Source organism: Syngnathoides biaculeatus, chromosome 2 (assembly GCF_019802595.1).
Source record: "Syngnathoides biaculeatus isolate LvHL_M chromosome 2, ASM1980259v1, whole genome shotgun sequence".
NCBI lineage: Eukaryota > Metazoa > Chordata > Actinopteri > Syngnathiformes > Syngnathidae > Syngnathoides > Syngnathoides biaculeatus.
In genome coordinates this window covers 42,550,848-42,576,975 of record NC_084641.1, presented here as the reverse complement: position 1 = coordinate 42,576,975, position 26,128 = coordinate 42,550,848, and the positions used below count along the sequence as shown (strand labels likewise).

Below are 26,128 nucleotides of genomic sequence, written 5' to 3'. Positions count from 1 at the left end.
GAGTGTGTAAGCGAGAGAAATGTGAGAAAATGTTAATGTCAGCCTGAGAAAAGTTTCTCAAGTGTGTAGTTAGGTTCAACAGCTTTAAAACAAAAGAAATGAGAAAAAACACTGTAAAAAGACACTGTAAATGATAAAGCAGTTTAAAAACAAAGTAAACAAAAAACTCAATGAAAAAAAACAACCTGTAAACAATAACCCCCCCGCAATTTAAGTGAAAAAAAAAAATCCTACAATAAATATACAATGAATGAAAAAATTAAAAACTGGGGAAAAAAAATCTATTTCTACTAATGGGGGATTTTGCCTCACAAAGGTATGATTGTGTGTTAAATGATGGAAAACTGTATTTCCATGGCGCCACGGTGGATCAGCTGGTAAAGCGTTGGCCTCACAGTTCTGAGTTCCCAGGTTCAATCCCGGACCCGCCTGTGTGGAGTTTGCATGTTCTCCCCATGCCTGCGGGGGTTTTCTCCAGGCATTTCGGTTTCCTCCCACATCCCAAAAACATGCAACATTAATTGCACACTCTAAATGCCCCCTAGGTGTGATTGTGCGTGTGGCTGTCAGTCTCTATGTGCCCTGCAATTGGCTGGCAACCAGTTGAGGGTGTACCCTGCCTCCTGCACGTTGATAGTTGGGATAGACTCCAGCACTCCCCGCGACCCTTTTGATGATACGCGGTTAAGAAAATGGATGGATGGATGGATGGATTATTTGTCCACCCAAACTCTTCCACCTTGATTAGGTGAAAGCTCAAGGGCAAATACAGATACTAACACTTAATGGCTTAATGGTGTCACTTGTGCTTGTTTCTCCAGAACAGAAATAAACAGTGGTCAATGTAGTCATAGTGTGGCCCCATAGTTCTGTGATTAGAGCATTGGTTTGGTAAACCAGGGCCCGTGAGTTCGTATCTCACTGGGGCCTGTACTCCCCAAGAGGGGTTGCGTCTGGAAGGGGATCTGGCGTAAAAACTGTGCCAAACAAATATAAGCGTTCTTCTGAGATTTTACACTGTGGCGGGACAAGCTTGTCACGGGACAAGCTGAAAGAAAGACAAAAAGACTGGACCACAAGGACACATGGAACTCATCCTGACAGATTGGCAACCTGTTGGATTTTTTTTTCCGATTGCAAAAAATAAGTGTCTCTTTGATGTGTGGTGTCATTTTGTTTTAGTGAATTCATTTTTGAGCGGAGGCCATTACTGAACAGGAAGAGACAACACACGTTGTGACTGGCTGTGGGATCTGCTGGCAGGTTCACCTGTTCCATCTTCATGGAACAGTGCAGAGCCATGTGAAGGGTTGGGCCCACAGTCAATAATGCCCAGCAGGGTTCTGGTGAGTCGCAGCAGCTCAAAGAAGCTATAGAACCCAAAGTAGATGAGATGTCGGGCCAAACTAACCACCTGCAAAGGAGACAGAATGAAAGTAAGATAAGGAGGAAACAAATGCAGAGCAAGTGCAAGTGGTGCTTGGGTCGACCGCGGACCTCGTAGGTCATCTTATTTTTCTCCTCATTGTGAAATGGTAGCTCCTCATTCAACACGTTGTTGAGATACTCCTCCATGAAGACCATGGTGTTGGCGAAGCGGTTCTTCTTGTTGTCTCTGCTGTCATCCATATTGGCATCGTAACTGAGATGGGAACACAACACACACTTTGTTTAAATGGGACACATCATGCAAAAGTAATGTAAAAGTTAAAGTAATTGTAATGCTGTTATTACTGGGTAAAAATATTACATGACTGTACTTTGGTAGCGATAATTTTGGCATCTTTCACTTTTACCCCACTATATTTCTGAAATAAAATATATACTTGTGTAAATTCATTAACTTAATACAAAATAAGATTTGAAGAAAATGTTTGTTGACAAAGTATTGAGTGGAAAATTAGTCCTGCCTGTATTGATGTGCAGATGTGGGTAGTAATGCACTACATTTACTCTGTTAAATTTACTCAAAAAAAGTTTTCATCTCCAGTACTTATACTTTTCAGGGTCCTTTAAACCCACTATTCTTCTTTACTTTTCTTGAGTTTTTATGAGGAGCATCATTACTTTTGCTCCATTACCATGATCAACATGCCATTTGCTACTCGTATTGATCCATTCTCACATGTTGATCTATGTTTACAATTCTTTGACTACTGCAAAGGGCACTCGTTGCGCCAATCCATCGTGATTACTCATTGGACTCCAATTCACCAATCAGCTAACACAAGGTAGTCACACGACCACATAGTGTACATAGCCTTCCTGATCCAACCAAATGAGTCATTTTAGAAGATTTAAAAAAAAAAAAAAAAAACACCAATTTGAATATGTTTCCCTTACAAAAAAAAAAAAACAACAACAGCTTTGTTATAAACCTCGTGAATTTTAATAAGTTATAAACCTAATAAATTTTAATAGTTCAAACTTAGATATTTCATCCGGCTTCAACCTTTAGAAAACACCTTGCGGTAAGCTGCAGATGCTTCTATTGTTGTTTTTCCAGTGAATATGGCAATATTACCCCCGTTCTATGGTGTCACACAGGCACACACAATAACTAAATCTGGTCAGTAAACAGCTTCTTTATGAAGACATTTAAGTGAATAAAGCAAACAATATTTCTGTCGGGCCCAATATAAGTGTTGTTGATTTTGGGGCAGTTAAATTTGAAATGGTGGCAGGTGTGTGTCGACATGGTCAAACTCAGATTAAAAAAAAAAAAAATGAAGTTGCTCAAGTTACTCTTTATGTATCTTTTTCATTGATTACTTTCTCATGCTTACGTAAATATATTATTAAGTTTTGCTTTTACTAGTCATATTATTTTAAAGTAACAGTACTCTTATTTCCCTTTCTGGAAGCTGTCACCCTATCGTGGAGGAGGGGTTTGTGTTTGAAATGATACTAGGAGCTAAGTTGTCAGTCGCTTCACGTCCCGTTATGGTCACCCCTGCCAAACATGTCCTAGGTGAAGGAACAGACTCAGCATGGCAAAAAGACCCATGTGATGACTAATATACAGTGCCGTAAAAAATATTACCCTCCTCTCCTGAATTCTGTATTTTTTTTCATATTTATCACACAAAGTTTTCAAATCATCAAACCAATTTAATGCTACTCAATGACAGCCCAAAGTGAATACAAAATGCAATTTTCAAATGAAATTTTGAATTGTTAAGGCACAAAAACTACCAAACATTTCTGAACCTTCTGTGACAAAATAACCACCCTCTGAACCTAATAACAGGTTGTGCACTCTTTGCAGCAATAACTGAAATCAAGGGTTTGCGATAATTGGTGACAAGACTTTCACAGCGCTCTGGAGGAATTTTGTCCCATTCTTCTTTCCAGAATTGTTTCAACTCCACCATATTGGAGGGTTGTCTAGCATGATCCTGATTTACACTGACCTTAACTAAGGCAAACAAGGCCTGCAGGTCTTGAGATGTTGTTTGAGGTCTTTTTGTGACCTCCTGGATGAGTCGTCGTCATACTCAAAGTAGTTTTACTTGGTCTCCCACTCCAGGGAAGATTTGCCACAGTTCCCAGTTGTCTCCATTTGGGGATAATGGCTCTGACAGTGAGTAAGTAAGTGGTTCACTGGAGCCACAAATAAAAAAAAAAAAACTGAAAACAGGCGCGGGAAAATACTTTTTCACAGCACTGTAAACGGATTGAGGTTTCAATTGCTCAGACTTGGGTCAGAAGGGCCCCCCTCTGGAGTCAGGCCTGGAAGTGGGACTCAAAGTTGAGCGCCACATGGGCAGTGACAGTTAGACCTGGAAAGGGGTGATTGGGAGGAATGGCGCCCCAATCAGAATTCGAGCGTCGTTCTGTTATTGGACTTTTGCACTCATCACAGATTGTCCATAAATAACACTACATTTGAACATGAGGGTGTTGACCCGTTCACCTGGCACGAGGAACCCAAGGTCACAGTTTGATGATTGACTTTATGCTCCTGTCATCGGACTTACGGCCACACGTCTTTGGAGGCCTGCAGGTCTTTAGATGTTGTTCAAGGTCTTTTTGTGACCTCCTGGATGAGTCGTCGTCATACTCAAAGTAGTTTTACTTGGTCTCCCACTCCCGGGAACATTTGCCACAGTTCCCAGTTGTCTCCATTTGGGGATAATGGCTCTGACAGTGAGTAAGTAAGTGGTTCACTGGAGCCACAAATCCTTGGAAATCGCTTCGTAACCTTTTCCAGACTCATGGATTTCAATCACTTTTTCTTGTTTCTTTTTTAATTTCTTTGGATTGCTGGCATGATACATTGGTTTCATTCATGTTCTCTAACATTTTATTGAACTGATTTCTTGATTCTACAAGTATGGTGAAAATCAAGTTTGGGTGTGGTTTGTGAAATTTCCTAAATTTGTGGTTACACGCAGTGACTTTGTGATTTAACAAGGGGAAGGAATTACTTTCTCGTAGAGGGTCAGAAAGGGTTGGGGTTTTTTTGTGCCTTACTAAATAAGAGTTTTCATTTGAAAAGTATATTTTGTATTACCTTGTGCTGTCTCTGTGTGATATTAAAATTGGTTTGATGATTTGAAAGCATTTTGTGTGATATGCATAAAAACAGAAAACAGGAGTGGGAAAATACTTTTTCACAGCACTGTAAATGGAGTGAAGTTTCCCTTGCTCCGACTTGGGTCAGAAGGGCCTCGCTCTGGAGCTAAGCCTGAAAGTGCGACTCAAAGTTGAGCGCCACATGGGCTGTGACAGTAAGACCTGGAAAGGGGTGATTGGGAGGAATGGCACCCACAGTCAGTATTCGAGCGGTGTTCTCTTATCGGACTTTTGTACTCATTATGGATTATCCATAACGAACACGACATTTGAACATGAGGGTGTTGACCCGTTCACTTGGCACAAAAGGAACCCAGGGTCACAGTTTGATGATTGACTTTATGCTCCTGTCATCAGACTTGCAGCCACATGTCTTGGACACTTGGGTGAAGAGAGGCGCGGACCTGTCAACTGATCATCATGTGGTGGTTCGTTGGCTCCGATGGTGGGAGGAAATGCTGGTCTGACGTGGCAGGTTTAAACGTCCTGTTGGGACCGACTGGCAGATTCATCTGCCAGAAGGAATTTCAACTCCCACCTACAGTGAAGAAAATAAGTATTTGAACACCCAGCTATATTGCAAGTTCTCCCACTAAGAAATCATGGAGGGCTCTGAAATTTTCATCGTAGGTGCATGTCCACTGTGAGAGAGATAATCGAAAAAGAAAAATCCAGAAATTACAATGTATGATTATTTAACGATTTATTTGTGTGATACAGCTGCAAATAAGTATTTGAACACCTGTCTATCAGATAGAATTCTGAAATTCAAAGACCTGTTAGTCCGCCTTTAAAAGTCCACCTTCACTACATGTATTATCCTGAATCGGTCGGAGGCACCTGTGTGAGGTTTTTAGCTGCATAAAGACACCTGTCCACCCCATAGAATCAGTAAGGCTCAAACTTGTAACATGGCCAAGACCAAAGAGCTGTCCAAAGAAGCCAGGGACAAAATTGTACAACTCCACATTGCTGGAAAGGGCTACGGAGAAATTGCCAAGCAGGTCGTGAAAAATGTCAACTGTTGGAGCAATCATTAGAAATGGAAGAAGCTAAACATGACGGCCAATCTCAATCGGAGTGGAGCCCAATGCAAGATATCACCTTGTGGGGTCTCAATGATCCTTAGAAAGGTGATGAATCAGCCCAGTACTACACGACAGGACTTGGTCAATGACCTGAAAAGAGCTGGGACCACCATTTCCAAGGTCACTGTTGGAAATCCACTAAATCGTCATGGTTTGAAATCATGCATGGCACGGAAGGTTCCCCTGGCCGACACGCCTTCCCATGAAGAAGCAAAGCATGAATTTTCTGAGGCGGGCTCTCCTATCTCTGGGGTTGAGGTCACCGAGGTGGTTTAAATCCTGCTCACTGGCAAGAGTGGATGAGATTCGCCAGAAGTTCCTAAAGGCTGTGGATTTTGTGGGGCTTTCCTGGTTGAATGGCCTCTGCAACATCACATGGAAATCGGGGACAGTGCCTCTGGATTGGCAGACTGGGGTGGTGGTCCCCCTTTTTTAGAAGGGGGACAGGAGGGTGCGTTCCAACTACTGGGGGATCACACTGCTCACCCTCCCCGGTAAGGTCTATTCACGGGTGATGGAGGGGATGGTGCTTCGGAAAGTCAAATCACAGATTCAGGAGGAGCAGTGTGTTTTTCGTCCTGGCTGTGGAACAGTGGACTAGGTCGACACCCTCGGCATGTTCCTCGAGGGTGCATGGGAGTTCCCTCAACCACTGTACATGTGTTTTGGGGATTTGGAGGTGTTTGGCCGTGTCCTTCAGGGGAATCCTGTGGGAGGTGTTTCTCGGAGAAAGGGGTAGCGAACCCCAGATACTGACTTTTTGGTCCCTGTACGACCAATGTCAGAGTTTCGTCCGAATTGCCGGCAGTAGGTTAGACTTGTTTACGGTGAGTTTGACTCCTCCAAAGCTGTCCCTTGTCCCCAATTCTGTCAATAACTTTTATGGACAGAATTTCTAGGCAGAGTCCAGGCATAGAGGTTGTCCTGTTTGGTGGCCTCAGTATTGCACCTTTGCTTTCTCAAGATGATGTGTTTCTGTTGGTGTCCTCAAGCCGTAATCCCCATCTCTCACTGGAACGGTTCACTGCCAAGTATGAAGCGGCAGGGATGAGAATCAGCACCTCCAAATCTGAGAGCATGCATCCTCAATCAGAAAAAGGTGCCGGGCGCTCTTCAGTTCAGTAATGAGATCCTGCCTCAAGTGGAGGAGTTCAAGTATCTTAAAGTGCCACTGAAACCTAAAACATGAAATTTAGTATGTCTGACTATTTTGAGTTGAAGAAGAAGCTGAAAGTGACGTATTTTGCAGACACCTACAGCAGTGGAGTCCAGTATGTTTACCTCTTGTACCACCGAGAAATTACCTGTTTTTTTCTGCATATTAGCCAAAATGCTGGCTCGCTGTGTTGCTGGATTTTGAATTATATAGGTGCAAAGGACAAGAGCTTTGTGGGTTACAAATGACAGATAGGCGTGTATAGAGCTATTAAAAAAAGTAATAGTTGGGAGGGGGGGACTAATTTTTCCCACAGTTTATAGCATATGTTACGTGTGAATTTAGAATAAATCCCCTTGGTAAAGTCAGCAAAATATAACAAAGCACTTGTTCTGCGTTTAAGACAATTGAATCACACACAAAACAATACAACACAAAACAATAACAAAATAGAAGTACACAGTAGCGTGTAACACGAGCTAACTAGGCAAATGACAGAAAGTCACCATAGTCGAATCTGATGTTCCAAATAGGCGAATGTTATTTCCAGCGAATATTCCAGAAATGTCAAAAACATAGAAGGCAGTGTGGCATCCTTGTACATGTGTACTTGTCCAAAAGCAGCAGTATTTATTAAAAAGTTCTGTCAACACCCATCCTCGTCCTTCCCTGCTAAAAATTTTCTATAGAACATTTCTAAGGAATTTCTTAAGCACTATCGAACTTTAGGACCCAAGTCCTATAGAATTTCTACAAAAATTCTATTCTATAGAAATTCTACAGAAAACAAAGCTCTGTAGAACAAGTTCTTCTGTAGAAATACTATAGAATCCTATTGAAAAGGTTATAGGAACATTCTAGAAATCTGCGTCCGACGATGTCAGAGTCCTCTGAGAACTTAACAAAAGATCCGCATCATAATAACTTAAAGTACATATAGTAATATATAATTAGTCAGGGGTGCTCAATGTGTCGATTCATGCGGGCCGCTGTTTCCCCCAATGCGGAAGTGGGTCGGGCGGTCGCACCGGGGGCAGGGAGGAGAAAGGAGCTCTTATTCCTACTGGCCAGCACTGTCTGGGCACCCCTGACATATTTACTTCGCCTGGCATGGGTCGTCCCGAGTACGCTACATACACAAGACTTGTAAAAGGGTTAGGAAATCGAACAATTATGGGTCAGTCATTTTGAATATTTCATCGGGGATCTCGTCCTCCTCCTCGTCCGATGCCAGTGCATTCATATCATCTAAATATGACTTGAAACGATAGGGTAAAATGCCCCCAGTCGCTTCACTCGCTTTTGAGATGTTCTCTTCCTCAAAAAGAGCTTCAATCTCAGAAGGGGCGTCAGAAAAATCCCAAAGTCGGTCTTGTTTATTCTACCACGGAGTAGATGGGAAGACAAATGGAGCAGGGGTTATTTTAAAAGGAAGAGCTGGCTAAGAATGTCTCGGAGGTGAAAAGAGTATCAGATCAAGTGATGAGACTAAAATTTGAAATTGAGGGTGTTATGTATAATGTGGTTAGCGGCTATGCCCCACAGGTAGGACGTGAGTTGAAAGAGAAATTCTGGAAGGAACTAGATGAAGTAGTTCTGAGCATCCCAGACAGCAAGCGAGTTGTCATTGGTGCAGATTGTAATGGACATATTGGTAAACGAAACAGGGGTGATGAAGAAGTGATGGGTTAGTATGGCATCCAGGAAAGGAACTTTGAAGGACAGATGGTGGTAGACTTTTCAAAAAGGATGGACATGGCTGTAGTGAACACTTATTTCCAGAATAGGGAGGAACATGTAATGACCTACAAGAGCGGAGGAAGAAGCACGCAGGTGGATTATATTTTGTGCAGATAATGTAATCTGAAGGAGATTACTGACTGTAAAATAGTGGTAGGGAGAGTGTAGCCCGACACCCTCGGATGGTGGTGTGAAGGATGACTCTGGTGGTGGGTAGGAAGATTAAGAAGACAAAGGTAGAGCAGAGAACCATGTGGTGGAAGCTGAGAAAGGAAGAATGTTGTGCGGCCTTTTGGAAAGAGGTGAGACAGGCTCTCGATGGACAACAGAAGCTCCCGGAAGACTGGACTACGACAGCTGAGATAATTAGAGAGACAGGCAGGAGAGTAATTGGTGTGTCTTCTGGTAGGAAAGGGGAGAAGGAGACTTGGTGGTGGAGCCCCAAAATACAGGGAGTCATACAAGGAAAGAGATTAGCGAAGAAGAAGTGGGACACTGAGAGGACTGAGGAGAGGTGAAAGGAGTACATCGAGATGCGACGTAGGGCAAAGGTAGAGGTGGCAAAGGCTAAACAAGAGGCATATGAAGACATGTACACCAGGTTGGACACGAAAGAAGGAGAAAAGGATCTCTACAGGTTTGCCAGACAGAGGGATAGAGATGGGAAGGATGTGCAGCAGGTAAGGGTGATTAAGGATAGAGATGGAAATGTGTTGACTGGTGCCAATAGTGTGCTAAATAGAATACTTTGAGAAGTTGATGAATGAAGAAAATGAGAGAGAAGGAAGACTTCAAAAGGCAAGTGTGAATGTAAAGTGGCAATGATTAGTAAGGAGGAAGTCAGAAAGGCACTACAAAGGATGAAAAATGGAAAGGCAGTTGGTCCTGATGACATACCGGTAGAGGTATGGAAGCAATTTGGAGAGATGGCTGTGGAGTTTTTGACCAACTTATTCAACAAAATACTAGCGGACGAAAAGTTGCCTGAAGAATGGAAGAAAAGTGTTCTAGTTCCCATTTTTAAGAAGAAAGGCGATGTTCAGAGCTGTGGGAATTACAGAGGAATAAAGTTGATGAGCCACACAATGAAGTTATGGGAAAGAGTAGTGGAGGCTTGACTCAGGACAGAAGTAAGTATCTGCGAGCAACGGTATGGTTTCATGCCTAGAAAGAGTACCACAGATGCATTATTCGCCTTGAGGATGCTAGTGGAAAAGTATAGAGAAGATCAGAAGGAGCTACATTGCGTCTTTGTGGATCTAGAGAAAGCCTATGACAGAATACCAAGAGAGGAACTGTGGTACTGCATGCGTAAGTCTGGTGTGGCAGAGAAATATGTTAGAAGAGTACAGGACATGTGTGATGGCAGCAGAACAATGGTGAGGTGTGTCAGAAGAATTTAAGGTGGTGGTGGGACTGCATCAGGGATAAGCTCTGGGCCCCTTCCTGTTTGCAGTAGTAATGGATAGGCTGACAGACGAGGTTAGACTGGAATCCCTTGGACCATGATGTTCACAGATGATATGCAGTGAAAGCAGGGAGCAGGTTGAGGAACAATTAGAAAGATGGAGACATGCACTGGAAAGAAGAGGAATGAGGATTAGCCGAAGTAAAACAGAATATATGTGTGTGAATGAGAGGGGTGGAGGGGGAAGAGTGAGACTACAGGGAGAAGAGATAGTACGGGTGGACAACTTCAAATATTTAGGTTCAACAATCCAGAGCAATGGTGAGTGTGCTAAAGAAGTGAAGAAGCTAGCGGAAGGTGTCGGGTGTGTTATGTGACAGAAGAATCTCTGCTAGGATGAAGGGCAAAGTTTATAAAACATTGCCGAGGCCAGTCATGATGTATGGATAACACACAGTGGCGCTGAAGAGACAACAGGACGCAGACTTGGTGGTGGCATGTTTCCAAAAAAAAAAAAAAAAAAACCATCTTTACCCACAATAAAAACCATAAAAGGGTTATTTCATCACCACACAATTAGTCTGTTAGTCTGCATCTTCTATTGTTTCCAGCTTGTCCCGTTAGGGCTCACCACAGCGTATCGTTTTCCATGCAAGCCCATTGCCTGCAACCTCTTCTTAAAGATCAAATGCACTCATTTCTTCCCTTAGAGCATCATCAACCTTCTCTTTGGTCTTCCTCTTGCACTCTTGCCTGGCAGCTCCATCTTCATCACCCTTCTATCTTCTTCTTCTTGTTTTCCTTTCGGCTTTACACAAGTTCAGCTGCAAAAGAGGGGAGATCGACTAGCACTTCTATCGATTCATCTCGCGAACCTATACTCCCTAGCCGACAAAATGGATGAAATTCAGATCCTGATCAAGAGCTGCAAAGACTTTGGACGTTCTGCTGCCCTGTGCTTCATGGAGACTTGGCTTTGTGGATGAATCCCTGACGCCACCATTACACTCCCCCGACTTTCATCTTCATCGTGCAGACCGGGTCGCGGCGCTAACTAAATTGAAAGGCCGTGGAATATGCTTTTATATCAAGAAATGGTGCACCGAGGTTACACAGCTCATCACACACTGCAGCCCAGTTTTCGAGTCATTATTTTTTAACTGTAAGTCGTTTTTTTTCGCCACGTGAGTTTACCTCTTTCATTCTTGTCTGTTTTTACATTCTACCTCAAGCTAGCATGCACTGCTAACGCTTGCCGAGCAGGTAAACGAGATTGAGAAAAAACATCCAGATTCACAGCTCATTTTCCTAGGAGATTTTCACACAGCTAAACTTAACCACGAACTCCTGAAATATAACACCACGGTCATCGGCCTCATCAAAGATGGTGACCAGTCTGTGTATCAACAGGAAGTGGACGAGACTGGAGATTTGGTGTGGTCAACACAACCTGGACTGTAGAGATGATTGTGGACTTCAGGAGTCATCCTTCACCACAGCTGCCCCAGACACTGTCCAATTATTTCGTGTCAACTGTCGAGACCTTAAAGTTCTTGGGAATTACAGTCTCGGAGGACCTCAAGTGGGAGACGAACATCAAGTCCATCCCCAAAAAAGTCCAGCAAAGAATGTACTTCTTGCGGGTTCTGAGGAAGCACGGCCTGTCACAAGAGCTGCTGAGTCAGTTCGACACAGTGGTCATCCAATCAGTTCCGTGCACCTCCATCACAGTCTGGTTGGGGCCACCACAAAAAAGGACAAACTCCGACTGCAACGTACAATCAAAACAGCTGAACGGATTATCGGCACCACTCTACCTACTATTGAGGAATTACAAGCAACGCAAACTAGGTCCAAAGCAGGCGTGATCCTTCTGGTTCATACAAATCCTGGACACCAGCTCCTTTCATCGGGAAAGCGCTAAAGATCGATGCAAGTCAAAACTCATAGCACGCACTTACATCCTGCTGGTCCAATCAATATTAGTATTAGTAATATATATTGTAGACCATCGCACGATTCATCACTTTAAACTGCTCACTTTGCACAATTGTCATTACACTGCTCTATAACGTGAACCGGGATCGGGTAACTCTCGCACTTTGTACAAGCTTAACACAATGGGGGCCGTTGACACACTTTTATCTCTTACCTGTTCTCAATGAAGAAGACTTTACATCTTTTTACATCTGTGACTCTTCTCAGGAATAGTTCCTATAAACAAAGATGTCTCTTGTTTTTACTTTGTTGTTCTGAATGTCGTACCAGGGCAGCACTAACTGCCGTACAAAAATTCCTTGTGTGTTTTTACACACTTGGCCAATAAGGCTGATTCTGAAGAATGGAGGAAAAGTGTGCTAGTTCCCATTTTTAAGAACAAAGGCGATTTACAGAGCTGTGCGAACTATAGAGTCACACCCTTCCAGGTCTCACTGTCATTGCCAGCATGAGCATTAAAGTCCCCCACCAGAACAATGGAGGAAGCACTCTCCAGTACTCCCTCTAAGGACTCCAAGAAGGCGGGTACTCTAAACTATTGTTTGGTGCATTGGCGCAAAGAACAGTCAGGACCTGTCCCCCCACCAAAAGACAGAGAAAGGCGACCCTATTATCCACCTGAGTAAACCCCAATGTACAGGCGCCGAGCTGAAGGACAATATATATACACACATGTGCTTGGTGCCTCTCACCGTGGGCAACTCCAGGGTGGAACAGAGTCTAACTACTCTTATGAGGACTGGTGTGTAGAGGCGAGTCCGACTATATCTAGTCGGAACTTCTATATCTCACACACCAGCTTGGGCTCCTTCCCTGACAGACAGGTGACCTTCTATGTCCCCAGAGCCAGTTTCTGTCACCAGGGATTGGATCGCCAAGGTTCTTGCCTTCACAACCACCCAGCTTACATTGCACCTCACCCCTATGGCCCCTCTCACAAGTAGTGAGTGGGGCAATAGTTACGCTTTCTGGCTGTGCGCGGCAGAGCCCCATGGGTGCAGGCAAGGCCAGCAGGCACTCACCTTCGAGCCCCACATCCAGGCCTAGCTCTAGAGAGAGGCCCCGGTAACCCCACCTCCGGGCTTGGGAAACCTGAATCCATTTGTGTATACCCTCAGAGGTCCTGAGTACCGCAAAGCATGCTGGGAGGATGTAAATAGCATTTAAAGTGCATGTTTTATGAGTTATTACATTTATTATTACGTGAGTCATTCTTTTCTTAGTTTTATTATTTGGTAGTTTTACTATTCTATTTGCTGTGGTGTGATCATTTTAGTTTCAATGTGACACCGTGTGTACATGGTCAGTAATGACCTGCCTATACAGCAGAGGTCTCAAACTCAATTTACCTCGGTGCCCTGGAGGCAGCGACGGGCTGAGGCTGGGCCGCAGCCTCGCCGCACATGCACTCGTGGCCAATTTCAATTAGAAATTCAAAAGAAAATGCAATCTTCTTCAACATCTTTTTTTTAACTAAACACATTAAGATAAACGCGAGGCAGCATGGTGGTGCAACTGGTTAGACCATTGGCCTCACAGTTAGGAAGTCCGGGATTCAAATCCTGGCCCCAGATGTGTGGAGTTTGCATGCCTACCTCCTGCCCGATGAAAGCTGGGATTGGGGCCAGCACCACTGCGACCCTTGTGAGCATAAGCGTCTTGGAAAATGAATGAATGAAAAAAGATAACCAAAGATCCTTGTGTCAACAGGTTGTGTACAAAACGTACATTAAAACGCTACATGGCAAAGCTGCTGTAATTTTCACTCAAAAAAATATTTCTCTGCTTGCACATGCCTGAGAGTCATATACCCCATCATGATTGGTTGGCTTTGCACACAACACTGTAAAAGTGCCATTCATGTAAAACTCAAGGGCCATACTAACATTAAACTTTCATATTAAGGTGGGGGCCATAAAATATTACCTTGCAGGCTACAAATGGCCCAGGGGACGCCAGTTTGAGACCACAGGTATACAGGCAGTGTGTAGTGAAATGTAAGCTTCTTCTGCTTATTGATGGGAAATGCAATTGTTCCTCACTGTTTCATGAGCGCTATCATATGGTATCTTGCATACACGTTAAAACACATCCTGGCATGTATGCTGATAGTGTAACTAGTGTGTATTAATACTTTGTCCATTACTCGCAAATTTTCATTATTCGGGGGGGGTGTAAGAGACGTGCGCCCTCGTAACGGGGGAACACTGCATTCCAAATATGTCATGACAACATTCCCAAATTTTACATACGGCATTTCCCTGCACCTTGCACATTTATTGACCAATTCAAATGATTCCAATTAAAAGTTGTTATATCATCTTATTCACAACCAAACTATTTTTCAAATTCCCAATCTCACGGAAAATATAAAACATTTAGTGATATTTTACAATTACTTCCTACTTCAACATTTTTTTAACCATTCAAACAATTTCAATTTCAAACTGGATTTGCCCCATAGCCCAAGAAGCTTACTCAACAAGGTGAATAAGAAATATCCAACGCTCCTCTGGTCTACAGTTTCAGAGGGAAGAAGAAGATTATTCCATCATGCTGGAATAAGGCAGGAGGATGCTTTGTGGCAAAAGAATAGGGCTCCTTAACTGTCAACCAATTCCAAACAATCCAACTATAAGTATGAAAGGAAAAGTCTTCTGTATTTTCTGGTAAGAAGAATGACCTCATAGATTACAAAGATGAGATTTAAAAACGAAAGAGATCCATTAATTAATTTTCTTTCACTAATATGAGGTCAGGTTAAGGGAGCAGGGAAGCCCAGACTTCCCTTTCTAATGCTATTTCCTCCAACTCTTCCTAGTGGATCCCCAGGCCTTCCCAAGAAAGCCAAGAGAAATAGTGTGTCCAGCGTGTCCTGGGACGTCATGCCCGGCACATCACACAAGGGACACATCCAGGAGGCATCCAAAACAGATACCTGAGCTGCCTAATCTGGCAATGCGGAGGTGTAGCGGCTCTACTCCTGGATGATTGATCTTCTCAACCTCTTTCTAAGGGATAACCCAGACACCATGTGGGGTAAACTCATTTCGGCTGCTTGTTTCCGGGATATTATTCTTTCGGTCACGACCCACAGCTCATGACCATGGGTGAGGTTACTAATGTCAATTGACCGGTAAATGAAGAGCTTCGCTTTTTGGCTAAGCTCCTTCTTCACCACAACAGACCAACACAAAGTTTGTATGACTGCAGACGCTGCAACGATCCGCTTGTTGATCTTTGGTTCCATTCTTCTAAAAAAAGAGAGACCTTCAAATTGGAAATGGGCAATGGAACTTCAATTGTAAATCGAGTGTGTGTTATCAATATATGGTCCAGTCATGACATCCAAAGAAACCCTCACACTCCCCGCCACCACCACCACCCGTTACCCCAGCAACTGACTCCTTGATAGAGATGGAGGTGGGAATCTCGGTCCAGAGTCGAGCAAACTTGACTGGAGTGACTAGTTCCTGTGGGTCTCGGTCCACGTGGGTGTGCAGCATCAGGCGACAGAAGGATGCACGCAGGTCAAAGGGAAGTGTCTCATCCATCATGCACAGAAAGATGAGCTCCACATCCAGCTGCTTGGAGATCTCATCGATGGCCAAGTATTGGCGGTCCAAACACATTCTGGCAAAAAGCTTCAGTTGGTACCTGTGCAGATGACCACAAGTCAAAAACACCACATTTTGACAATGTCCTTCATGGTGTAATACATTTATTACAAAGAAGTATTGAGAATACACTACACAATACTTGTTGTAACATCCATCCATTTGCTGAGTCACTTGTCCTCACAAGGTTCACAAGAGTACTGGAGCCTATCCCAGCCATCTTCGAGCAGGAGGCTGGTTCCACGCTGAACTGATTGTCAGCAAATCGAAGGGCACATATCAACAAACATTTGGGTACACATTTACAGTTACGGGCAATTTAGAATCTTCAATTATTGCATGTTGGTTGGTTATTTTTGGAGGGGATGGAAACTGGAGTGCCTGGAGAACACACAAAATGCAAACATCACATGGGCGGAGCTGGGATTTAAACCGCGATCCTCAGAATTGTGAGTCAGATGTCCACCGTCACATAAGGAGAATAATAATGTATTATTAAAAGGAAAAGTACATTTTCATGATTAAAATTTGTAAGAGTAACTGTACAAAACTTTCTGCACTTAATTAGTCAAAATATTTATTTACGGCAAATGTATCTCAGCATCTAAAGACAGAGAACAAATAATCGCTCTTCTATTTGATGGCAGAAATTGTATAATTGACTTGGGCATCCACTTTTTGTCAGTTGTACATAACTTATTGCTTTCTGCTTTTAGACATCTAGTGTGATCCTGCAAGGACTTCATTTACGTATATAAAAGTACACAGTGTACGAATCAACGTTGTTTGCGATGCTGAAGAGACCAGATTGTTCCTGTTTATAGTCACAGCCTTGAGAAGTGAAGATATGTGTGCCTGCTGATGTACTCAGGGCTGATCACTTCTCCAAATATTTGGGAATGCATTCTAATACCATCACCCCTTTACAAGCTTGTATAATACGGACGCTCCCTGAAGTAATAGAAGGAGAGGAATCAAGTGCAGTGTTTTCAAAACTGTTCAGACTAACTGGTTACACTTTTGTTCATTCTTCTCACAAGAAAAAAGACAACTTTGCTGAACTTCAAGTCGCTACTTTTTAAGGTTTGTAATAAGGGTCTGATTGCTTGATAGACCTGTCATTCTAATTGGTCCATCGAGTCGGATCCCAAGACCTGAGGAGTGCCAGAAGGGATTACACTGGCAAGACGATAGCCACAGCATAAAAGATTATTTTCTGGAACTAGTTTCGAATCGTCTTCTGGACCTCCGACAATTGACAGGACCGAAGAGAGAAGACTTGGCAGATAAGCATTGATTTAATACAAATGACTACGTCATTGCGTGACAACACCCTATGAATCCTAGGGACTACTAGGTAAAGAGGACGGCGGAGTCCTGTAAAGTACTTAAATTCCGTACCTGTAAAACTCACGACATTTAATAAACAACAGAAAGTTCACATCTACCTTATTAACATCAGGAATGTGAAAATGAGTGTAAATGGGCTTAAAGACACTAGTCTAAGATAGCCATATAAACGATCCAGAGATGAGTGAACATTAAGTGATGATATTAGGCAAGGTTTCTCTGCTTTTCTATTGAAGAGGTGAAAGAAGAAACATCAATGGAGGATTTGTCACTCTCCTGGTGAGGCGAAAATCATCAGTCCAATAAGGACCTGAGTAAAATGGACATACCAAATTGAAGTGAAAATGGGGGAGGGAAAACAGAGCAAAGGAACAAATAAAAAAGAATTGAAATGGAACTTAAAATACAAAGATTGAAAATATGTAGAAACAAAATCAGCATACGCTGTAGAACCGCTCAAATATTGTATAACAATATGGATTATCAGGCAAATTAATAGGAGAGCCAATATGCACATTAAAAGGGATAATAATCAAAAGCCCAGACGAAATGAGAAAAAGGTGGTATGATAAACGCAAAGCAATCAGCATCAACAACAATGAAAAACAAAATCTTTGAAAAAATATGGAAAATTGTGTATTGAACTACCACAAACACAAAGAGCTTCTGGTTAGTAAAAAATAAATAGAAAAAGAAAAAGATGTTTTCCATCTGGTGGCTGTTGCCAACCCCAGAGCAGGACAGCCTGGACCGAATGATACAATCTCCAGAACATGGACTATTGGAACATGTTAAAAAAGCAGTGGAGTGTATAATTTCTCCCACAGTAGATGAAGAGACATTAGTTCAGATGATGAGAAACATACAAATGTCTTACCACCTGAACAGAACTGAAGTATAATGGTACTAAGAGGAGATTGGCATACCCACGCAGGCACGGGGAGAACATGCAAACTCCACACAGGTGGGTCCGGGATCGAACCCGGGACCTCAGAACTGTGAGGCCAACGCTTTACCAGCTGACCACTGTGCCGCCTACCAAGTTATATACTTTAGAATTTAAAAACAAGAACTTCGTGTTTTTTTTTTTGTTTTAATACAGTCCAGAATAACATAAACCCAAAATCACTATTCATGGGTGTGATCATTCCCCTGCCTCAAGCATGCCTGCTCCTAGGAGTAGCCTCCCCATCTGTGCCTTGTCTATGCTAATTAATATATCATAATATATATAATACAGTGTTTCATAGTTCATGTTATGTTTATAATATTGTATTTAAAATGCTTTATAATTAAAGATTTAACTTTAAACCTCTTTTTGTGTCAAATATGCAAAGTATAAATACTCTTTACATATTTTCAACGTTCTGGTACCCACAAAAACAGATACCAGCGGTTTTTCAGTTTTCGCGGGTGGTTGTGGTCCCAATTAACCAAAGGAAGGAAGGAAAGAAGGAAAGGGAGGGAGGGAGGTTTGGGTAGGTAGGTTGTTATGGAGGTAAGTAGGTAGGTAGCTAGGTAGGTAGGTGGGTAGATAGGTAGGGAGGGACGGAGTTATGGAGGTAGTAAGGGAGGGAGGGAGGGTGTTAGGGAGGTACGTTTGGGTAGGTAGGTAGGTCGGTAGGTAGGTATGTAGGGAGGGAGTTAGGGAGATAGGTAGGTAGGTAGGTTTGTTTGATCAACAGCACTATTTGTGACAGAGACAAAAAGAACAGTATTTGATTGTTGGAGACATTGAAAACACTGTTAAAAAGACAGAGAGAACATTTTTTCTGGAGGTATGACTCCTAACCTGTAGTAGGTAAGAACATTTTCGTCATGGGTGTTGCCTTGTCGGGCCTCCTGAGCGAGCTGCCTTATGCTCTTCTCCTGCTTCTCATTGGTTTTGTCGGCCCACACAAGCCAAACCTACAGGAAAAAAAGAATGTGCTTAATTTGGAGCTCTGACGAGGATAAACAAAAATGAGTATAAACCATAATAAGTTTGAGCCATAGCGAAGCTAAACCTTAAGGAGGACAATAATAACTGGAATAAACCTTAACGAGAACAAACTGTCCAAAAGATGGGAAAAACGAGAATAAAGGTCGAGGTTAAATAAAAATATCAGGGATGATAATAAGAAAAAATGATGAGGAGGATAAATGACGTTAAAACACAATGAGGATTAACAACAAGGAGGAAAAAACAAAAAAATTATAAACCACCATTCATTCCTCATCTATCATTTATCCAAGGTCAGATTGCAAAGGCAGTATCTTAAAAGAGATGCCCAGACTTTCCTTTCTGCACCCACTTCATCCACCTCTTCCAGGGAAATCCCAAGGTGTTCCCAGGCCAGCCAAAAGATGTAGTCTCTCCAGCGTGTCCTGGGTCATCCCTGGGGTCTCTTTCCGGTGGGACATGCCCGGAATCTCTCAATGCGGAGGAGTTCAAGTATCTTGGGGTCTTGTTCACAATTGAGGGAAGAATGGCGCAGGAGATTGACAGGTGGATCGGTGCAGTGTGTACAGTGATGCAGACTTTGTATCGGTGTGTTCCCATCAAGTGGGAGCTAAGTCAAAACGCCAAGCTCTCACTTTACCAGTCGATCTACATTCCTACCCACACCTGCGAATCTGAGACCATGATCCTCTACGTTCAGTCTACGTTCCTACCCTCACCTAGTACTTTTTGTGACCAAAAGAACACGATCCCGGATACAAGTGGTTAAAAAAAAGTTTCCTCCACAGGGTGTCCGGGCTCTCCCTCAGAGATAGGGTGAGAAGCTCGGTCATCTGGGAGGGGCTCCATGTTTAGCCGCTGCTCCTCCACTTGGGGAAGGATCTCATCCCTGACACGTAGAGGGCGCAGCACCCTTTCTGGACTGAGGACCATGGTCTCAGATTTGGAGGTGCTGAGTGTCATCCCACCCGCTTCACACTGTGCTGCCAAATGCTCCAGTCTGCGTTGGAAATCACGCCTTGGTGAAGTCAACAGAACCAAATCATCTGCAAACAGCAGAGATGCAATCCTGAGGCCACCAAAGCGCACACCCTCTACACCTCGGCTGTGCAAGGAAATTCTGTCCATAAAAGGATTCCTCCTGAATCCGAGATATAACTTCCCGACGGTTCCTTCCTCTCTCACACTCCTAAATAAACCTTGGAACACAGCCTCCAGTCCCCCCTTCTATCCTGAGCCTATAGAACTTTGGGCAAATCTCATCCACCCCCAGAGCCCTGGCAGCGAAAAGCTTTTTAACCACCTCAGAGATAGAGATAGAACAGCCCGCCTCAGAGAACCCAGACCTCATGGGAAGGCGTGTCAGTGGAAATGAGGAGGTGGACCAGAATTTCCTCAAACCCGTCTTGAAGTCGTCTTCCATGACCTCACCGAAGTCCTCCCTTCACCCAGCAGTTGCTGCGAATGAGAGTGGAGAATGTCTGCACTTGACTGACATTGCTTGGCAGCGATGGTATGGCCGCAGCCCACTCGTTTTGTACGTGCACCTTGAAAAGTAGGATTTTACAATCAGCCACTTTTGTGCAGTAGATAATAACAATGGACTGTCTGAAGTACTGCTCCAAGGAGGGGAACAGTGGGAGCTTCTTCTCCACCAATGTGGAATTAAGTGCATCCTTCGTGAGTTGGCACTAAAAAGAACAGTGAAGTTATAGAGATTAGTAATTTATGCAGCACTAATCATAGTCCTGAATAGTACTGAAGACTGGGTTGCAGATATTAGTTATATCGGCCCAAGATGCTGCAGATATCCTGCAGCAAGATGCTTTGTCCATCACGCCCCAAAGATAGGGAAGCTCCCATAGACCCCAAGCAACTGCCAGAAACCCTGCTCGTAACTTGAGGCCATCCACACACATACACAATGTACCCCATTGAGCCAGAAACAGGTGAAAGGCCAATGGCCCTACGATTGCACTGACATGGAATGAGGAACAAGAGGCGGGGGATGGGGGACTGCTGCAGCTGCATGACACAGCTTTCATGGTACCATACCGTCTGGAGTCATTGCACCAGAGGCATGTCAGTCCTCAGCAAGTGGGTAGGTCCCACCACTTCTGTAATTTATATAACTTTCTATCCGGTCATATTTACCAAAACCCAGATTGGCAAACTTGACCTTCAAGAATGTCCTGAACGAGTATCCCATAAAATATGTGCATGATGAACAAACTAATCTCCTAGCAACCAGAGAGATGGTGACCAGGAGATTTTGTAATCCAGAAGAGTAATAAATTATCAGTATTTGCTCTCGAAAAGAGTGAACAGGTTGGCAAAACCAGTCAGCATAAAGTACATATAGAGACTTGAAAAATTATTGTCCCCTTATCAAATTCCTAGATTTTTTTTATAGTGTCCTCACTTTAATGTTTAGTATAGTCAAAGATAAATATCAGACTGTAATAATCTAATTTAGGAAAAATGCTGTTTTACTGATGATTTTATTTATTGTGGGGGGGGAAGCTATCTTGCCCTCTTTGAAGACAATGTTAAAATCATGACTCAACTGTGGCTAAGCAATTTCCTTCCACACTCAAGTCGGTTAACTTCAGAGCTTCTTACATTAAGAAATAACAAATAGAACCTGAATGACAAAATTAAGTCGGTTAAAATATTTCAAATACATGCAACAAAATGAAACGATCCAAACAAATTTCAAAACAGTCGAGAAACAAAATATTTTAAATATATCTGTGTGGAAATGCTTATAAAAGCCATGTATAAGGCTTCAGGATTCCACCGAATCTTAAGTAGCGCTACGAGCCTCACATGGAGAAGACATAGAACAGTGGTGAACCTTACAAGAAGTTGGCCAGCCGACACAAATGCTCCAAGAGCACAGGAACAAATCATTGAGGCGGTCACAAAGGAATCTAGGACAGCGTCTCAAAAAATGCTGGTCTCATTTGCCTCAGTTACGGTGAGTGGTCATGACTCAACAGTGAGGAAGAGACTGGGCAAAAATTGCATCCATGGCAGAATTCTGCACAAAAGAAAAATCGGAATGACTTCCAAGGTAGAACATTCTAGGGACTGAGAGGACCAAATCTGATCGTTTTGGTGTGCACCTCAATACATCTGACATAAATGTAACAAAGAATTTCAGAAAAAGCCATACCCACAGTCACAGTCAGATTTGTAACTGTAAATCCTGAAGGAGAATGTCGGGCATTATGGTAATGAAACCTGTATTTGCCATTGCCCCAGAAGTATACAGGAAGGGGCATTAAGTTTTCACTTGTATGAAACAGGACTGTCACTACAGAACAGGCAAATTTCAGAAAGACAATATATAGGGAGTGTAAAGTATAATATAATTATTGATCTACTTGGTCTTGATCACTTTTGGCAAAGCATGCCATAGACATGTCAGAAAAATGGGAAGTTTTTAATTGTGAAAAAAACATGTCTCCTGATTTAGTTAGTTCATTGAAGTGTATTCGTAAAGTTTGATTCAGTGAGAAAACATTTTGAACTGGAGCTGAACAAAAGACAACTAATGTGTTTGGGAAGACTTGATTACCTCGTCTTCGTCTGCATAGTCGTCCACTCCCATATACTCTGTAGGGATTTCACCAGGGGCTGCCTCTTTTGGTACCCGGCGCCTACAATCAAAGTCAGAAAATGTATATCTTTATGGGATTTGTAGTCTGTTTCTGGAGGCTGTTATGTGGATGAAAACAAGCATCATCAATGTGAAATTTCAAGCTAATCGCACATTCCAAATATTTTGGTCAATATTTTTGGCATCTGCAATGAGTTTTAGCTCAGAATACTTCCATGTCAAGACATTGTACCGAATATACATGCAAAGTTTTAAAACAAGTCACTTCAATGGTTTATGTCCAATTAGCTGTAGGCTGGGAGGTTCCTCATTCACTATTGTTCCATTTCAGATTACAATCACAGAGTCCATGGCTCCGTGGAACTCGGTGTTGACCACACATATTGGGATTTCCCATAGTAAATTTTTAACATCTGTTACATTTACAATTGTCAGCCCAAACTGTTTTCTAAGCAGATCACGAATATCCATCCATCCATTTTCTGAGTTGCTTATCCTCACAAGGTTCAGGAGGAGTGCTGGAGCCTATCCCAGCTATCTTTGGGCAGGAGGTGGGCGTACACCTTGAACTGGTTACAAGCCAATCGCAAGGCATATATAAACAACCGTTCACGCTCACATCCACACCAATGGGCAATTTACAGTCTTCAATTAACCTACTATGCATGTTTTTGGGATGTGGGAGAAAACTGCAGTAACCAGAGAAAACCCACACAGGCATGAGAAGAACATGCAAACTCCACACATGTGGGGCCGGGATTTGAACCCCGATCCTAATGTGAGACAGATGCTCCAACCAGTAGTCACCGTGCCGCCTGAGGGAGGAATGATCACTCTTAAAACACCCCACCCAACAGGATCCTCACGCTGGATAATGTTTCAAGATAACACTGGGAACACGATTTTTGATGCATTGATGCTGTCATGAGTCCTTACCTAATTTGGTGGTGCTGAATCAAAATATGAAGTTAACTTTTGATTAGGGCTACATATTTCTTGTAATTCAGCATTATTTTTAGTAAATTTAAAAAAACTAAAAATAAGAGTAATTTATCAATAAAACGACAAACTGCACAGCAGCAAACAACATGTGCATCTAATGTTAAACTGCAGTCTATGTCGGTTACCGAAGTCAGGTTTAAAAAAAACACCCAATACGATTTGGCAGGCCTTCAAGGACAGCATGCGGCTCGTGCAGCCGCAGATCTACAAACCCAATTCAGACTAAGTTGTGAAGTTGTAATCAACATAAAAAAAAAACAGAATACTATGATTTACAAATGATGTTAGACCTATAATGAATTGAATACACTACAAAGATGAGATATTCAAACTGATAAACTTCATTGTTTGAATAAATAATCATTTAGTTGGGCTTTTATGGTGACATGCTCCCAAAAATGGGACAGGTGGCAGAAAAGACTCAAAGTTGAGTTGTGCTCATCAAACACCTGTTTGGAACATCTCAAATGTGGACAGGCTAAATGGGAACAGGTGGGTATAAAAGGAGCTTCCCTGAATTGCTCAGTCATTCACAAGCAAAGATAGGGAAAAGTTCAAACCTTTATGATCAAATGCATGAGAAAATAGTCGAACAATTTAGGAACAAGGTTCCTCAACATACAATTACAAGGAATTTGGGAATTTTGTTTTAAAGTCCAGAACATCATCAAAAGGTTCAGAGAATCTGGAGAAATCACTGCATGTAAGCGGCAAGGCCGAAAACCAACACTGAATGCCCGAGCCCATCAATACCTCAGGGGGCATTGAAAAAAAACACATAAATGTGTAAAGGCACATGGATTCAGGAACAGTTCAGAAAACCAATGTCAGTAAATGCATCCGGTACATCCCTACATGCAACTTAAAACTTTACCATGCAAAGCTTCTTCTTCTTCTTCTTTTCCTTTGGGCTTGTCTCGTTAGAGGTCGCCACAGCGTGTCATCTTTTTCCAACAAGACAATCTCCTGCATCTTCCTCTCTAACACCAATTGGCCTCATGTCTTCCCTCACAACATCCATCAACCTTCCCTTTGGTCTTCCTCTCACTGTTTTGCCTGGAAACTCCATCTTCAGCACCCTTCCTCTAAAAAACCTCTCTCTCGTCTCTGGAAATGTCCAAACCATCGAAGTCTGCTCACTTGAACCCTGTCTCCAAAACAACCAACTTTGGCTGTCTCTCAAATGACTTCATTTCTAATCCTATCCTATCTTCATTTCTGCCACCTGCAGTTCTGTTTCTTGTTGTTTCTCCAGTGCCACCATCTCTAATCCATACATCATGGCCAACGTCACCACTGTTCTATAAAGTTTCCCCTTCATCCTAGCAGAGACTCTTCTGTCAAATTTACACACCTGACACCTTCCGCCAGCTGTTCTAACCTGCTCGGATCCGATTCTTCACTTCGTTACTACAATCGCAATTGCACACACTGCAGGAGGGATTTTGGCCAACTTCTCCACACAGATCTTCTCTAGATCAGACAGGTTTCTGGGCTGTCGCTGAGAAACACGGAGTTTCAGCTACCTCCAAAGATTTTCAATTAGGTTTAGGTCTGGAGACTGGCTAGGCCATGCCAGAACCTTGATGTGCTTTTTACGGAGCCACTCCTTGGTTTTCCTGGCTGTGTGCTTTGGGTCCTTGTCATGTTGAAAGACCCAACCACGACTCATCTTCAATGCTCTGACTGAGGGAAAGAGGTTGTTCCCCCAAATCTCACAATACACGTCCGCAGTCATCCTCTCCTTAATACAATTCAGTCCTGTCCCACGTGCAGAAAAACACCCTCAAAGCATGATGCTACCACCCCCACGCTTCACTGTAGGATGGTGTTCTTGGGACGGAACTCATCATTCGTCTTCCTCCAAACACAGTTAGTGGAATTATGACCAAAAAGTTCAATTTTGGTTTCATCTGACCACCAAACTTTCTCCATTGACTCCTCTGTATCATTCAAATGGTCATTGGGAAACTTAAGACGGGCCTTGACGTGCTGGTTTAAGCAGGGAAACCTTCCGTGCAATGCATGATTTCAAACCATGACGTCTTAGTGTATTACCAACAGTCACCTTGGAAATGGTGGTCCCAGCTCTTTTCAGGTCATTGACCAAGTCCTGTTGTGTAGTCCTGGGCTGATTCCTCACCTTTCTAAGGATCACTGAGACCAAACGAGGTGATATCTTGCATGGGGCTCCGCTACTTGTAACTTAGGCATGTACTAATCCATTATTATGAAAATCTGAAAGTTCAAAAGGATGAAAACTACAACATTTAGACTACACTGTTGAACATCCATGAAAGCGACTTAAGACAGCTCTTCAAAAAACAAAGGATCAACAAAGTGCCGGGCCCATACTTTGTGTCCCCATGCTAGCTCAAAGTCTGTGGAGACCAACTTGCTTCTGTCTTCACAAAGATCTTCAACAGGTCTCAACAACTGTGTGAAGTACCAAGCTGCTTCAAACGCTCCACCATTATACCGGTCCCAAAAAAGCAGCAGTTTCTGGTCTTAATGTTGCCTTGACATCTGTGGTCATGAAGTCCTTTGTTCGCCTTGTGCTGGACCACCTCATGAGAGTCACAGCTCCCCAACTGGACCCACTGCAGTTTGCCTATCGCGCTAAC

General features: G+C 42.9%; 1 protein-coding gene across 16 annotated transcripts in view; it reads right to left on the bottom strand.

Moving 5' to 3' along the window:
- The window catches only part of itpr3 (inositol 1,4,5-trisphosphate receptor, type 3), a 285,052-nt gene that overhangs the window by 147,913 nt on the left and 111,011 nt on the right, over nucleotides 1-26,128 (bottom strand). For 12 of the 16 annotated variants that reach the window (XR_009792909.1, XR_009792910.1, XM_061806443.1 and 9 more), the window contains 5 exons: nucleotides 22,461-22,542; nucleotides 18,728-18,843; nucleotides 15,374-15,625; nucleotides 1,498-1,642; nucleotides 1,234-1,414 (listed from right to left, as the gene is read on the bottom strand). Coding sequence is in view for 14 of the 16 variants with exons in the window: in XM_061806443.1 (XP_061662427.1) it covers nucleotides 1,234-1,414; nucleotides 1,498-1,642; nucleotides 15,374-15,625; nucleotides 18,728-18,843; nucleotides 22,461-22,542 (776 nt within the window). In the remaining 2 variants the exon portion in view is untranslated. The remainder of the gene's footprint in view (nucleotides 1-1,233; nucleotides 1,415-1,497; nucleotides 1,643-15,373; nucleotides 15,626-18,727; nucleotides 18,844-22,460; nucleotides 22,543-26,128) is intronic. The other 4 variants (XM_061806385.1, XM_061806476.1, XM_061806486.1 and 1 more) reach the window with 2 other exon arrangements.